Source organism: Sporobolomyces koalae, assembly GCF_050403365.1.
Source record: "Sporobolomyces koalae JCM15063 DNA, S_koalae_JCM15063T_v1_ctg10, whole genome shotgun sequence".
In the NCBI taxonomy this organism is placed as follows: domain Eukaryota; kingdom Fungi; phylum Basidiomycota; class Microbotryomycetes; order Sporidiobolales; family Sporidiobolaceae; genus Sporobolomyces; species Sporobolomyces koalae.
In genome coordinates this window covers 1-14658 of record NW_027481761.1, presented here as the reverse complement: position 1 = coordinate 14658, position 14658 = coordinate 1, and the positions used below count along the sequence as shown (strand labels likewise).

The 14658-nt window shown below is 55.7% G+C and overlaps 5 protein-coding genes across 5 annotated transcripts; 2 read left to right on the top strand and 3 right to left on the bottom strand.

The window, feature by feature from the left end:
- Window positions 1–127: 127 nt before the first annotated feature.
- Window positions 128–3985, bottom strand: JCM15063_001420 (C-1-tetrahydrofolate synthase; the record flags this gene model as incomplete). Its single annotated transcript, XM_076677683.1, has 12 exons — window positions 128–166; window positions 267–385; window positions 465–832; window positions 904–1155; window positions 1235–1696; window positions 1772–1941; window positions 2010–2098; window positions 2168–2397; window positions 2462–2940; window positions 3007–3244; window positions 3307–3654; window positions 3720–3985. The coding sequence occupies 12 exons, from the start codon at window positions 3983–3985 to the stop codon at window positions 128–130; spliced, it is 3060 nt and encodes a 1019-aa protein (XP_076535007.1).
- Window positions 3986–4316: 331 nt separating this feature from the next.
- Window positions 4317–6157, top strand: JCM15063_001419 (uncharacterized protein; the record flags this gene model as incomplete). Its single annotated transcript, XM_076677682.1, has 8 exons — window positions 4317–4549; window positions 4651–4799; window positions 4877–4947; window positions 5026–5160; window positions 5230–5403; window positions 5478–5619; window positions 5694–6025; window positions 6113–6157. 8 exons carry the CDS (start codon window positions 4317–4319, stop codon window positions 6155–6157), a joined length of 1281 nt encoding a protein of 426 aa, XP_076535006.1.
- A 114-nt stretch (window positions 6158–6271) lies between these two features.
- JCM15063_001418 (uncharacterized protein) lies at window positions 6272–7964 on the bottom strand (the record flags this gene model as incomplete). Its single annotated transcript, XM_076677681.1, has 3 exons — window positions 6272–6483; window positions 6580–6706; window positions 6786–7964. The coding sequence occupies 3 exons, from the start codon at window positions 7962–7964 to the stop codon at window positions 6272–6274; spliced, it is 1518 nt and encodes a 505-aa protein (XP_076535005.1).
- A 150-nt stretch (window positions 7965–8114) lies between these two features.
- On the top strand, window positions 8115–9999 carry JCM15063_001417 (EI24 domain-containing protein; the record flags this gene model as incomplete). The annotated part of the gene is made up of 6 exons (XM_076677680.1): window positions 8115–8285; window positions 8403–8558; window positions 8635–8775; window positions 8841–8965; window positions 9037–9150; window positions 9228–9999. The coding sequence occupies 6 exons, from the start codon at window positions 8115–8117 to the stop codon at window positions 9997–9999; spliced, it is 1479 nt and encodes a 492-aa protein (XP_076535004.1).
- A 2685-nt stretch (window positions 10000–12684) lies between these two features.
- JCM15063_001416 (uncharacterized protein) lies at window positions 12685–14477 on the bottom strand (the record flags this gene model as incomplete). The annotated part of the gene is made up of 8 exons (XM_076677679.1): window positions 12685–12759; window positions 12827–12834; window positions 12933–12942; window positions 13007–13225; window positions 13312–13668; window positions 13736–13802; window positions 13874–14053; window positions 14149–14477. 8 exons carry the CDS (start codon window positions 14475–14477, stop codon window positions 12685–12687), a joined length of 1245 nt encoding a protein of 414 aa, XP_076535003.1.
- Window positions 14478–14658: the final 181 nt, after the last annotated feature.

Genomic DNA, 14658 nt, shown 5'->3' with positions numbered 1-14658 from the left:
GAAATTCCATTTCGAGGTTGAGCTCGCAGCACTTGCTTGCCCTTTTTTTGGCTTCCCTTTGCCTTTCCGTTTCTTCCTCCATCTTTTCATCATTTGGTCACACTCTCTGAATGTCCCATGGTCCGCTTTACGAGAGACCAATGATTTCTCCATCGTCGAGGAGTTGCTGTGAAAAAGAAAACCAATATATCGACAGTATCAGCGAGAGAAAGAGAAAAAGGCAGGAAAGGCGAGAAAGTTTTGTTGAAAAATGGGAGGAGGCTCACGTGGTCAAAGAATCCAGGACGGGTCGAAAGACCGGGCATGGTTGACATGGTTCCGATCAACGGGAAGATGAATCCAGCTCCAGCCGAAAGTTTCGCCTCTCGGATCGGGAGCGTGAAACCTGAAGAACAGACAAGGAGAAAAAGAGTCAGAAATTGGACAGGTGAGAGGCGAAGGGTCGAAAGAACAAAGAGACTGACCGGTAGGTCGACCCTTGAGCGAAGGGTCGTGCGAGAGCGAGAGATGGGTCTTGGCCATGCAGATGGGGAGGTTCTGGTATCCTTGTTCCTCGTACGACTTGATCTGGGCTTCCGATTCAGGCGAGAACGACACTCCATCGGCACCGTACATCTCTTTCGCGATGATCTCAATCTTGTCCTTGATCGGCAGTTCGAGGTCGTACAAGAATTTGAACGGGTTTGGCGACGAGCACGCTTCGATCACGGCCTTGCCGAGGTCGATCGCACCTTTGCCTCCCTCGGCCCAGTTGTTGCATGCGACAGCAGCATCCGCACCGGCAGCGAGAGCTTCCTTCTCGACGAGAGCAATCTCAGCCGGAGTATCGGAACTGTCGACAAACGGAACGCCGCAGTGTGAGCATCTGAGAGAACGAGCGAGACTTGGGGAGAAACAACGCACGTGAATCGGTTGACGGCGACAATGACCTTGATGCCGAGCTTCTTGGCATTCTCAATGTGCTTGGCGAGGTTCGCGCATCCCTTCTCGAGGATGTCGAGGTTCTCGCTGAGGTAGACTTCGGGCAAAGGTTTTCCGGGAGTGACATCGGGTCCTCCTCCGTGCATCTTGAGGGCACGGATCGTCGCGACGAGCACGACCGCGTTCGGGTGGAGTCCAGACTTGCGGCACTTGATGTTGCAGAACTTTTCCATACTGTTTTGAGAGGGGCCACGCATAATCTGTTAGCTGACGGCAGAATCTACAGCTCTCGTTCGGTGGAGGGTGGACTTGCCCAATGTCAGCTCCGAAGCCAGCTTCGGTGATCACGTAACCGTTCTTGTCCTCAGCCTCTCCCTCCTCGGTACCGGCGAGCTTGAGCGCAATCTTGTCGGCAATGATGGACGAGTTGCCGTGTGCGATGTTGGCGAACGGACCGGCGTGGACAAAGACGGGCGTGCCTTCGAGAGTTTGCATGATGTTGGGCTTGATCGCGTCCTTCATCAAGATCGCGAGCGAGCCAGTACAACCAATGTCGTCACACGTGATGGGTTCTCCGGTGGTCGACTCGCCGATGACCATGCGACCGAGACGCTCGCGCATGTCGGGGAGATCGTTCGCAAGCGCGAGGACTGCCATGGTCTCGGAAGCGACAGCAATGTCGAACGCCGTGTCCATCGTCTTGCCCTGCTCGGCCGGTCCGAGTCCAGTCGTGACATTGCGGAGGTAACGGTCGTTCGTGTCGACAACCCGGTGCCTAGTTTTCCCCAAAATCAATACAATGAGACGCGTTTTCTCTCAAGGTTGAGCGAAATCAAGTGATGGGCCTCACCAGGTAACCTTGGCAGGGTCAATGTTGAGTCGGACAAACTTGCTCTTCTCCTCCTCGGTGAGGTCGTCGGGGTTCGTCTTGGTAATGCCGAGCTTCTGAAGACGCTTGAACATGATGGGGGCAAAGGTGCGAACTCCCTTCTTGGGCGGGCAGAGGCGGTTGAAAAGCGCCTGAAAGTTTACATAAGACAAGGTTAGTTTCGCTTTATTCGACCAGAACCGAAAAAAGGCAAACCAACCTTGTCGGATTGGGTCGACTCGTGGAAGTAGCGGGCAGAGATCGCAGCCGCGAGCAAGTTGTTTGCGGCAGTCGTCGCGTGGATGTCACCTAATCTCGCAAAAAAGCGTAAGCACATTGTGTTCCTAGGTGAACTGGAAACGACAACGCTTTGCTTACCGGTCAAGTGCAAGTTGAACTCGTCCATGGGAATGACTTGAGAGTATCCTCCACCAGCGGCTCCACCCTTGATCCCGAACGTCGGACCTTGACTCGGTTGTCGCACGCATGCGAACGCCGACTTGCCGAGGTGAGCTCCGAGTGCTTGTGCAAGTCCGATCGTGGTGGTCGACTTGCCCTCTCCGAGAGGGGTGGGCGTGATACCAGCCACAACAATGTATTTGCCGTCGCTGTGGAATGCTCGAGAGTCAGTCCCGCTCGCCGAGCCGAACTGGTTCGAGAAACAGAACTCACCGCCTGTGCTTGAGCGAGTCGAGGATCTCGAGCTTGACCTTGGCCTTGTTCCTGCCGTACATTTCGAGGTGCTGGGCCGGAATGCCGACCTCGGAAGCGAGAAGGTCGATCGGCTTGGGGACCTGCGCTTTGGCAATCTCGATGTCGGACGGCACGTTCTCCTTGAGCACGAGCTTGAGGGGTTTGACGAGACGTTGTTGACTCTTCTTGAGCAGACGTTCCGCCGAGAGGACCGTGTTCTCCATGAGCATGGCAACCGTCATCGGACCGACTCCTCCGGGAACCGGGGTAATGTGGGAAGCGTTGTGGAGGGCCGAGTCGAAGTCGACATCACCGACGAGGCGCGAACCAGACTTGCGAGTCGCGTCGTCGATAAAGTTGGTACCGACGTCGATCACGACCGCTCCAGGTTTGATCCACGATCCCTGGACAAAGCGAGCTTGGCCGATCGCAGCGACGACAATGTCGGCTTGCTTGACCTGTGTGCGTGTCGGGCGAGTAAGCAGAGGGTCCTAGCGCGAATCTCGGCAAGAAGGAATTCTCACGATCGACTCGAGGTTTTGGGTACGCGAGTGGCACTGGGTGACAGTGGCGTCCTTGCGGCGCAGAAGCGCGCACACGGGCGAGCCGACAATGTCACTGCGACCGAGCACGACGGCGTTCTTGCCGGCAATGTTGATGCCAGTCGACTCGAGCAGGAGCATGACTCCGGCCGGGGTGCACGGGGAGAACAAGGGCTCCGAGGCGCGCGACGAGAGGAGACCAATGTTGTAGGCGTGGAAACTGACGATCGCAAAGAGAATGTCAGTCCGGGTCAAGGGGCTGACGAGGAAGCGACGACTGACCCATCGACGTCCTTCTCGGGCGAGACGGCTTCAGTGATCCTGCGTTCGCCGTCACGACCAATGTCGTCGCTGAGGGGCAGCTGGACGATGATGCCGTGCACGTTCTCGTCCTTGTTGAGGCGGTCGACTTCGGCCATGACCTCGACCTCGCTAATGCCGTCTTCGAGTCCGCCAAGCTGAACGAGGGTGCACTTGATGCCGGCTTCGGCCGCGGCCTTGAGCTTCATCTTGATGTAGGTGGACGAGTCGGAGCGAGCACCCTGCTGGATGATAGCGAGGTGGGGCTCGAACCGCGGGAACTTGGCTCGAGTGTCGCTGATGCGCTGTGCGATGCCTTGGCGGAGGTTGCTATCGACGGGGCAAGGGCATGAGTACCCTCGTGCGCGGTCACAGAAAGGAAAGTTGGAACCTACGCGGCGGTGGCATTGCCGTCGATGATCTTGGCTTGGTTGGATTCAGCCATGGTGGCGAGCGAGCGGACTGCAGCAGCGGTCGAGGTCGGCAGGGTGCGCGGGACGACTGGGCAAGTGCGCGTGGGGATGACGCGGGACGAGCGAGCGAGTGAGGCAGCGGTCGACAGCGACGAGCGAGCGGCCGAAGTGAAGGATGCGAGCGGCCGGGCGGGGAGTCTGGCGTGTGCAGATGCAGACAAGGAGGAGAGGGAGCGTCGGGGCAGCATCTATAGAGACTAGACGGAACGGCGGGCAAGACGATTGCCTTTTGATGACATTTCCCGCCGCGAGTCAAGTCGGGGTCAGGGGCCTCGTCCTTCTCTTGCCAACAGGCAGAGGGCGCAGCGCGACTCACCAGTTGATTCGGGACGGGAGCACTCCTGCGCGATCAAGGAATCCTCCACGAGAACTCTGGCTGGGTAGAATCTCCTTGGTACAGGACGAGAGAGAGAAGCCTAGGTCTCGAATCTCCAAAAGTTTTTTTTCGTTCGATTCGCTCGACTTCCGAGGAATATCTCATCTCCGATCGCCGCGCGTCGTTCAACATCTACCTCGAACATGTCTGCCTGCACGTCGTCCACCTCGCACGCGTCTGCCCCTCCATCCGTTGACGCGCTCACGACGCCTGCCGAGCCGCAAGACTCGACCGCACCGCCTTCTCGCATCCGTCGCAAGGCACCGCAACTCCTCGCCGACGAACTCGTTGCCGAAGAGCTCATTGCCGGTGCCCCTTCGCGCAATGGCGGGCGCCTCTTGACAGAAGATCGTGACCCGTGGACCCACAACGCCTGGTGAGGCAACCTCTCACCCGTGTACGCGCCGAGCCCGAACTCCATTCGGTCAATGCATACAACCCAAGAAGCTGATCTTCAGATCGAGATCGACCTTGTAGGGACCAAGTCGAGTGGGACCCCGAGTTGGAACAGTTTGCGATCGATGCGGTTGCACGCCAGCGCAAGGATCCCGTCCCGCAAGAACTCCAAGACAAGCTCAATGCGAATCCCGCCGCTCAATGGGACACGTTCTACGCTCACAACAAAGGTGCAGCATATTTCGACCGCCTAAAGTTGTATCGAGCTGCGGATTCCCGCTAAACCCCCACCGTTGACGATTCGCAGACAACTTTTTCAAGGAGCGGGCCTGGCTGCAGAACGAGTTCCCAGAACTCGCTGCCGTGCTCAAACCCGATGTGCGCTCTTCATCACTCTTTCCCCAGCGCCGTTGGTGCATCACCTGACCTCGTTATCGCCCCTTTCACTTGATCCAGGCAGGGTTCAAGCGCGTAGTCGAGATCGGTTGCGGCAACGGCAGTACCCTGTTCCCCTTGTTGGCTGCAAACGAGAACCCCAAATTCCGATTACACGGGTACGATTACTCGAAAGAGGCGGTCAACGTGGTCAAGGTTGGTCGTCAATACCTACGAAACACTCTAAAAAACCTGGTCTAATCGCAAAACCTTGGATCTTTGCAGTCTTCGACTTCTTTCGATTCAACCTACCTCAGTTGCGGCGTCTGGGATTTGTCGTCTCGAGCGGGAATCCCGACCGACCTCGAACCGAATTCGGTCGACATCATCTCGATGATCTTTGTGTTCAGTGCACTGCATCCAGACGAATGGGCTCAAGCTGTTCGAAATGTCTACACTGTCAGTCCCGAATCGCCTAGTTCTCGGATCCATTTCAACGAACTGAACAAGATCCCTTTGTCAACAATTTCCAGATGCTCAAACCTGGAGGCGTGCTGTTGTTCCGAGATTACGGAAGGAACGATTTGGCGCAATTGAGATTCAAAGCGGGTCGGTACATGCAAGATGGTCTGTATGTACGCGGAGACAACACGAGAGTGTACTTTTTCGAACGAGGTCAGTTTTTTTTTTTTTTTTTCAATTCCCCTCTACTGGGCCAGTGTACTCAATTCTGATCATTTTGTCAACAGATGAACTCGTGCATATCTTTGGAAACGTGCGATCGTCTCGAACGAACAAGACGTCGTCACTCGATGACGTGACAACGAGTACCGTCACGACTGTGATTGAAACTGGTACACCTGAAACAAGTTCGCAAGCTACCACAGAGTCGACTTCGACACCGACAGACTCTACCGACATTCCGGCGGTAACACCGACATCTCGACCCTCAACAACAGCTCCTTCAGCCACAGTTCCCCTCGTACCAGAAAGCAGTTTGGATCTATTACAATTGGGAGTCGACAGGAGAATGATCTTGAATCGTAAAAGACAACTCAAGATGATGAGAGTTTGGTTACAAGTGAGTGAATCTCTTGTTGTTATTTTCTGGGCCGGGACATCTCAGTTAAGCTCCTTTTGACTCGAACCTGACCGTCTGTTTGCACAGGGTCGATGGAGAAAACGGGAAGATGGGATGGTACCAAGCGTATAATGTTGTTTACGCCTGCCAACAAACAGAATTAGAACTGGGCGAGAGTTGTTATAGAACGATCATTGATAATGACAACAACAATTTACTCATGACTACAAATTCCGCGTTCGAAAATCATGACTCGACAGTCTTTGGGCCAATGCCGAACCCTCGCCCTTTGAGATTCTCGTAGTAACCCTTCTCCATTCCGGCCTTGTCTCGATCTTGCTCGTTGAACGGTCCTCTCAATTGTCCGTAGAAATGAGTTTCGACTTCCTTCCTGAACGTCGTGATCGGGTCAAGGGGTGGTTCATGGTGTTCACACAAGTGCAAGAAATGTCGATGACCTGTCCGAGAGACGAGTTTGTCCAAGAAAAGGTCAGTTTTCCTGCGATCTGTTTGGGCCAAGGTTTTCCGTTCCCCGAGATTAATGGGTCCCGTACCAGCTGCAACATGAGTGATTTCGTCGTAGTGAATAATCTCGAGTAGCGATGCGCTCGCTTCGTCGCCTGCAACTCGACACCGTCTGATCTGAGTCGGGTTCGAATCGAGACCTCTCGCTTCATGAACCTGCTCGAAAGAAGAAATGCGAGGTGTAGGTGGTGAGTACACGGTTCGAGATTGACTAGGACGAACAAGGAGCTCTTACGAGGTGAATGATGGCGAGTCTCGAAAAGAGCGAGTGACTTGTCTCGGTTGCAGATTCCCACAAAGATCCATGCACGGCGAGATCTCCATACTTGCATCCCATCTGTTCCAACCGGTCTTGCAACAATGAGAAATGTTTCGCTTCGTCCTCGGCAACCTTCAAGAAATCGTGAACAAAACTCCAAGGCAATTTGCGACCTCGAACTCCTTCGCGCGTTCCTACTTTCCACGCGTGGAATCGGGACACGCAGTCGATCGCGAGGTCGATCGCCCATTGTTCGATCGCGGCGAGTGCGTGCAGCAGTTTGATCCGATTCTGTACGGACCCGCCTTTGCCGCGATTCGTTGCCTGACCGGGCGCGACCGTTCTCTCGCGCAAAGGGTCTCGGTAAGGTTCGGCCGGTTGTGGGAGGTCGTGCACCGGATCCGAAAGTCGAGTCATTTGACCGGAGCGAAACAGGTGGACCAGGTGTCGAACGAGGGTCACTTTGGCGTTGGGTGAAGGCGCGAGGAGGATCAGGCGACACCAGCCGACAATCGAAGTCGGTACTTCGATCGCAGCGGGATTTCGCACGATCGTCGATGGGTGCGAGTCGTCTTCGGAATCGAGCGAAATGAGAGACAGAAGATCCGAGAGATCGGGCGCTACGGTTGACGTGTGAGGTGAGTCGGGATCGTGCGCGAACCGCTCGGAAATCATGCGGACGCCGAGGATGCGAAAGTCGTCGGCTCGGTCGCCTGGAGGTTCGATCCAGAGCTTGCCGTCGGATCGAGCTTCGACTTTGTAGGTGCACGCTCGTAGTCCACTAGTGCTCGTGCCGGTTTTCAAGCCAAAGTCGTACTGGTGGAACGGACAGATGATGACGGGTTGCGCTTCCCCTTGTTCGTCTTCAGTGTCGTCGTCGTCTTCATATTCGTCGTCGTCGTCATCGTGCTTTGTGCAGGCAGGGCCAAAGTCCTCAATGTCGCCAGCCTCGAGGGGCAATCCGAGGTGCTCGCATTCGTTCTTGATCGAGTACCACCGAGCGGAGGCAGGATCGGGTGAGTGCTCAGTGCGATAGATCAACACCTGGGTGTGTTCGGCAGGGCGAGTCCAGCTGCGGAACGAGAGAACGTAGCGATGAGACTGTTTAAAGTCGTCGACATTGCCAATCGGAACGAGGTCGACTGGGGCGAGCATGCTCCTGCCCAAGCAGTCTGAGATCTGACCGAGGGCCGAGCGACTCGATGTGAGAGCGAGACCGGTTGAAGTAACGGGACGCGAAGCACTTTGAAGCGATCACTTATTGTCTTTCTCGACACGTCTCCTTCATCGCCAAGGGTGACCACGATGAGCTTCTACGGTCACAAGAAGCAAGAGTCTTCGTATAGCGGAGGCTCGTGGTCGCTCCCGCCGCTGCCGATCCAGCAGACGCTCATGCTCCACCTCAACTTTGCACTGCGAGGAGCGCAGGACGCCATCAAACTCCAGGTTGCAGGCGAGAAGTTGTCGATCGACAAGGTACGTGTTCTCTGCCAGTGCCTCGAGCCGTAACCTGCGCGACCTGGGCCCTCTCGTAGCCCGTGTCGCTCTCAAAGTTTGGTGACGTTGATTCTCGTGGTCCCCACTCGGCTGCAGGTCGCTCAAGCGAATGTCCTCAAGTCGACTCTCTTGCAGGGCATCGTGCTCGCATCGGCACTCGTGATCAAACCGATACTCAAGCGCGCAGTTGGCGTCGTCGACGGCTCGTCCACCCGCGGCGTCACGAGCAGCATCCTCTACATCCTGTTCCATGTTCGTCTCTTCCCTTCCCTTCAATTCTCGGTCAGAACGCGAATCACTGACCTCGCGCGCGAATCGACTCGTCCAGGTCTTTTGGTTGTATCCGGTCGCGGCGATCGCGACGTACTATTCGGGCCTGTTGCGTCCCTCGCCCGAATCAGCCAGGCGCGGCATGGCATCTCGACCAGCAACCGTCAACGGAGGCATGGCTGCAAAGCTCGTCGCTGAAGTGAGCCCTCTTTGCTCTCGCAGTCGCGCGCCGAAATTCGAGCTCAACTGAGATCATCTCGACAGTCGTATCGCACGCTCGTCACGCTCAACTACTTTGCGTTCTTCTTTGCCCTCAAGACGATCCCGCTCGTCGGAGGGTTCCTCGCGTTCCTGTACGCGTGCATCGTCGACGCGTACTACTGCTTCGAGTGCGTCTCTGTCCCTGCACGGTCCCCTTAGGTTTTTGATGACTTGGCTAAAACTCGTTCCGCCGCAACAGACAACACTGGCTTCGCAACGGATGGCCATTTGACGACCGTGTGCGACATATTGAACAGCGATGGGCGTACGCGCTCGGATTCGGGTTCCCAATCACGTTCCTGTCGTGGTGGTCGTAAGCTCGCGCATATCATCCGCGCTCTCGGGGCCGGCTGGGGTAGCAACTGATATTACATCGATCTGCGATTACAGCTCGGATCCAGTGGTCAATCTCGCCCTGTTCGCCCTTGCGTACCCGTTGTTCCAGCTCACTTCGACTGTCTCGATCCCTCAACCGCTCGACCCTTCTCTCCCATCGACTTCGTCCACTGCGGCCTCGTTCCTCAATGCGACTGCTTCAAGCGCAACTCCGGCGGCGGGTGCGTCATTCTCGATCGCCGCGGCTGAAGGCGGGTCTGAAGACCGCGGACGCAAAGGTTCGCCGTTCGTGCCCGAGCGCATGCGGGTACTCGTACTCGCCGATTTGGGGTACAAGAGTCTTCGAGCAGCCTTCGGAGGTGCAGGTGGGGGTGCAGGTGGATCAGGGGGTAGGAAGAAGGATGCAGCTGGGTTCGGTCATGGAGGAGGAACTCGATCTGCGTTCAACTCTCCCGCTAGGTACGGAGCGAGCGCAAATACGAATGCAGCGGGAATTGATCCGTATGGAGGAGGAGGAGGTGCATACGCTTCTCAACCCCCAGCAGCTGCATCATCGGCTTACGGATCCGCGTACGCTTCGACCACCTCGTCTGCGTCGGACCCCTACGGGACTTCAACTCACACCCCGTATGCGGGTCAAGCGCCGATGGCCACTCCACCTCGAAGAGGACACGCGATGAACGATTCGGCAGACGTCAGTTCGAGCCCGTACGGCAACTCTTCGCCGTACTCGAGGAACGCGAACGTCAGTGGAATGGGATACGGGGGAGATCGTCACCTCGATGGATTGTTGAGAGCGGCAGGAGGACGAAAGAAGGGAGACTGAAAACACAAAACTCGCATCCTATATCCTCCTCTCCTGCACAACTTTTTCCCCCTTGCCTCTTCCATGAAAAGACAGAAAGATTCGCTTTGTTTTCTCCCTCATTTTCTCCGTACATCTTCTCGCGCGCGCGGACACTATGCATTATTTCACCTTGAACGTCTCTAGCTATTCTCATTCTCGTAGATCGAGGAACACGCAAATGAGTCTTTTTCCCCTCTGATCTTGCGATTGGGTATCGGTCTCGTTATGCCGAGTAGTATCTCGTCGACGAACTCCCCTCGAACATGCTGTTTGAGAAAGTAAGCAGCCCGCGCAAGAGAGAGTGGTTCACTCCGGCCAGGGTAGGTGACACTGCACAAGACAACACCGACCGTTGACCAAAAGGCTCTCGCATCAAAAGGACAAAACCTTGAGGGTCTTTTTCTAGAGAGCGAGAAGGAAAGGAAGAATTTCAGGGCGGTCGAGGACAAACAAAGAGCGTGATACCTTAGAACCCTTTTTTGCATAGGTCTGCTTCCGACTCTGTGAACGAGTCACCTATATACAGGTCAAGCTTACGAATGACCTTTTTCGGTGGAAAACGAGAGGAGAAATGTCATTACGAGCTGCTTGCAACTTGCGTGTCGGTGTGTTGTCCTTGGATCCCTTAGCGGGAATCCAAGCTCTTGCATCGTGAATCACAAGCCATCAAGCTGCCGTATTGAGAACCCCGAGCCAGCTTCGACCCTCGACTTGAAAAACCGCTTGTAAACCGATTTTACCGAGATACGGAACCTCCGAATGGGTGCGCACGGTCCCCCCTCTTCTCTTCCATTCTACGAATCTAATCAAGTTCCTCCAAACTTTGTTCAACCCTCGTTGATTAGCATTTGTTCTGTAGCCTGCTGGATACCATTTTGTAGCTCCAATACACATTGCTGCCTGCGGTAACTCGACAGCTCACACTAGGGGTCTTTGGAAACTGCCTTCGGGCTCGCTCCTCTCTCGCTTCACCTCGACCGTAGCCGCGCTACTTCCGCTCATGGTCAGCAAGCGTTACGGTAAGCGCGTCACGACTTCGCCGAGTCCGTCCTCAGACGCCGGAAACCAGTCGGACGTGGAGGAGAAACACGGGCCAGGTAGTGAGCCACTCAGCGCGCAGCTCGCAAAGCCCGCGGTGTCTGCAACTCATGTTGAGTCACACAGTCTCACTATTCATCAAATACAAAGCCGCAAAGGCCAAAGCTGTCGTCAAGAAAACGACAGCATGGACCTACGATCCTGACGAGCTCTCCATGACCATCCACGAGACTCTTGTAGCCCTAATGCTCTCCACGCATGGGCTAAGGACCACCTACGACGATTGGATTGCGTGAGCCGCAGGCCTTTCTTCGTTGCCCTCCCAACATTCGCTGACTTGTTCGGCTTAGTGACGAACACAGGGAATTGGTGCCAATTCCCTTCGAGTATAGTTCCGGAAAGACCGAGTACGAATTTGTGCTTGACGACTGCCTCGCTTCAAGCGAGACCGAGCTGATCTCGCGCTTTTCAGGATCCGTTGTTCGGACTCGAAAGAATTCGACATGTTCCCGAAGCTTGAAGCGAGGCAGTCGTCAGGCGCAAAATCGTGGGTACTCGGTCTTGCCCGAAGTGTACTCGAATGGGAGTGGCACCAATTCTCTGGGCTCGTCGCTGAGCCGCACAAGTCACCGAATGTTGGCAACGAAGAAAGGGCCGCGGCTCACGCAATCCAATCGTTGTACGTGGTCCTTAGCCCATGCGTGGAGAGCATTAGGGCTACGAGGGTTTCGTGGGTGGTCATGGAGAGCTCTTTAGGATCGTAGGTCCATGCTGTCGTTTTCCTGACGACAGCTTTGGCCTTTGCGGCTTTGTATTTGATCGATAGTGAGACTGTGTTGCTCAACATGAGTTGCAGACACCGCGGGCTTTGCGAGTTGCGCGCTGAGTGGCTCACTGCCTGAACCGTGTGCTGGAGGACGGACGACGGCAACCAGTCGGACACGAACGAAAAAGACGGTTCAACCACGACGCTTGCTGACCATGAGCGGCAGGGGCGCTGCCACGGCCGAGGTGAAGCGAGAGAGGACCGTGTCACGTAAACAGCTTGCGAAGAAACAAAGCAAAACCCATTTTCCGCTCACGTATTCTGTCGGTACATAGACACTTTTGCGACAGAACTTCTTTCTGAAAGTGGAAGAAAACCCATCAAGTGTCCATTTCGCATAACAACTGCGCGCGAACACAACCACGACAGAAAAACACGTGGTCACACGCGCGACTCGTACGAGACCATTGAAAAGAGAACCAAAAGGAAAAGGAGAGACTAGGGGTGAGACAGGTTGTGCAAAAGAAGGATCGGGGGAGCAATGACATGAAAAGGCGAAGAAGATCCAGCTTCAACGAGAAAAGAAAAACCGAAGCGTAGGAGGAAGAGAGGAAACACAAGAGAGTGACCAGGGATATGTACCAATTGGAAAGGAGGGCGTTGAGAGGAAGGGTATAGTACAGCGGGTCGAGGTGAATATGTTTATCAGAGCCGAGGGCCGGGTCACGTTCGGATGGAAGGTCTTCGTCCTGTTCCGACTCAATCAGTGAGTCATCTGAGTACGCTAGAAACATACGAGGCATCAACAGTCAGTGCAGGCAAGAGAGGAGTGTAGAAAAGGCGGGAAGTAGCCGTACGTCTCAATCGTGACAAACGGCAAGGTTCTTGTAAGATCCGAGATCGTAACCCGTGCGGCCCATGAGCCATCCATTGGTCTGAGAGAAGCGTCGAGGGGAATCAGCCACGGGACTGCTGGAGGAGAAAAAGGAGAAGAAAGCTTACCATTTGGTCTGTTTGACGTTTGTTTGCAGTCACGAATGCGGCGAGTCAGTTTTGTACCGGATGCAGGACGAAACAGAGGAAACTGCAAAGCGAGTCAAACACTTACGGAGATAGTCCTGTGCAACAACGTCAAGTCAGTTTCTGGTCCCGAGACATGACGCGATGAGGAGAAGAACATACCATATTCTGCTGGCAGACACAGCAGTCAGACGACGCAGCGGCAGTGGCAGCCGCGTACGAGAGCCCAGGGTACCATCCGTTGTACGCTCCGAGCGCTTCGAGGAACTCGCCGCCACGGTTGCTCAGTTCCGTATTGAAGTATGCGGCGGCCGTCTTGACGTTGTACTCGGGATCAGCGCAACCCGTCGCGTCGCGTCCTCCACACTTGTCTTGGGTAATCTGCGATGGTGAGTCGAAGCACGGCAGCTTCAGTCAGTCAGCTTTCATCCAACGCAACGGATTCGTGTTGCAGCCGAGGAACTTGCCTGCATGAGACCGAACGCTCCAGCATTGTCACCGAGGACGTGCGGGTTGCAAGTCGACTCTTGCAGCGCGAACGATGCGAGGAGGATCGCGGGCAAGTTCTCCTCTTTCGCGATCCTCTCGAACAAGGGGATGAACGGCTTGCAGGGTTCCCACACGGGGTTCGTAGCGAGCGCGTGCTCGAGCGAGACAGTCGTGATGTGATCGAGCGTGACTCCCTTGGGAGGTTGCCATTTCGATCCCGGGTTGCTCTTGCTGATACCGCAGTTGAGCCACGATTCGGCACCGTTCGGGAACTCGTCAGTCGCACCGGACGCTCCACAGTTGGGTGCCGAGAAGCCGAGCAGACTCCGGACGGGCTACAGAGCACGCCAACGAATGAGTCTGTTTTCTGATCTGCAGCCTTGCGGTCGACTTAAAACTCACCTTGAGGATGCCAGCGACCGTGTTGGTTGAGACAGATTCAGTCTTGTCGGAAGACGTGGACTTGTCACTGCGGAAGCCGAGTAAAGGCTCTGTCAGGTCGCCGTTCTCACGATTCGTTTCTACAATATCTCTGCTCACGTTTTGGGCTTGACTGCCACGGCAAGCTCCTGGTTGTGACTCGAGTGCGAAGCGGCTTTCGCTTTAACCGTTTCTTGAGCCTTCTTGTGGTCGTGAGCCTTGCGACTCTTGCGTTTCTCTTCGGGCGTCTTCTTGCGGCACACCTTGTTCTTCTTGTGCACCTTGTTCTTGTGCTCGCGACTGGAAGTTTCCGAGTATACGAAAGAGATCAGGTCATGAGTACATACGTCGAGAACGAAATGTTGAATGACGCTAAGCGAAAAACCCAAGCTCACGTCTTGGCGCCGCTAGGGTGCACCGCCGCTAGTTGCACCACGGGGGGCATCTCGAGTTTCAACGCGGTTGCTACTTCGTTGACGGCGTCTCCGATCCGAACGAACGAAGGTTCGTCGCGTTTCGCGAACGGGAGCGCAGCATCGGCACTCTCGGGCTTGGCAAACAGGCGGTACGGTTCCGGTTCGGGCAACGCTTCGCGACGTTCGAGGTGTCGTGCAGCTTCGGACCGTGCGAATTGTCGGTGCGCAGAAGGGAAGCGGTCGACTCGAGCCGAGACGAGAGTAGACGCGGCGGTCGTTGCGACCACGAGGAATGAAGGGAGATGCATTCTGGCAAAAAGGCTGTCGAGTTTGGCGAGAGCGGTTTCGAGGAAAGATTGGAGCAGAGGTTTGAACTTGAGGACAAAGGTGGCAGAAGGGGGGGGGGGGGGGGGGGGGGGCTGGGGGGGGGGGGGGGGGGGGGGGGGGGGGGGGGGGGGGGGGGGGGGGGGGGGGGGGGGGGGGGGGGGG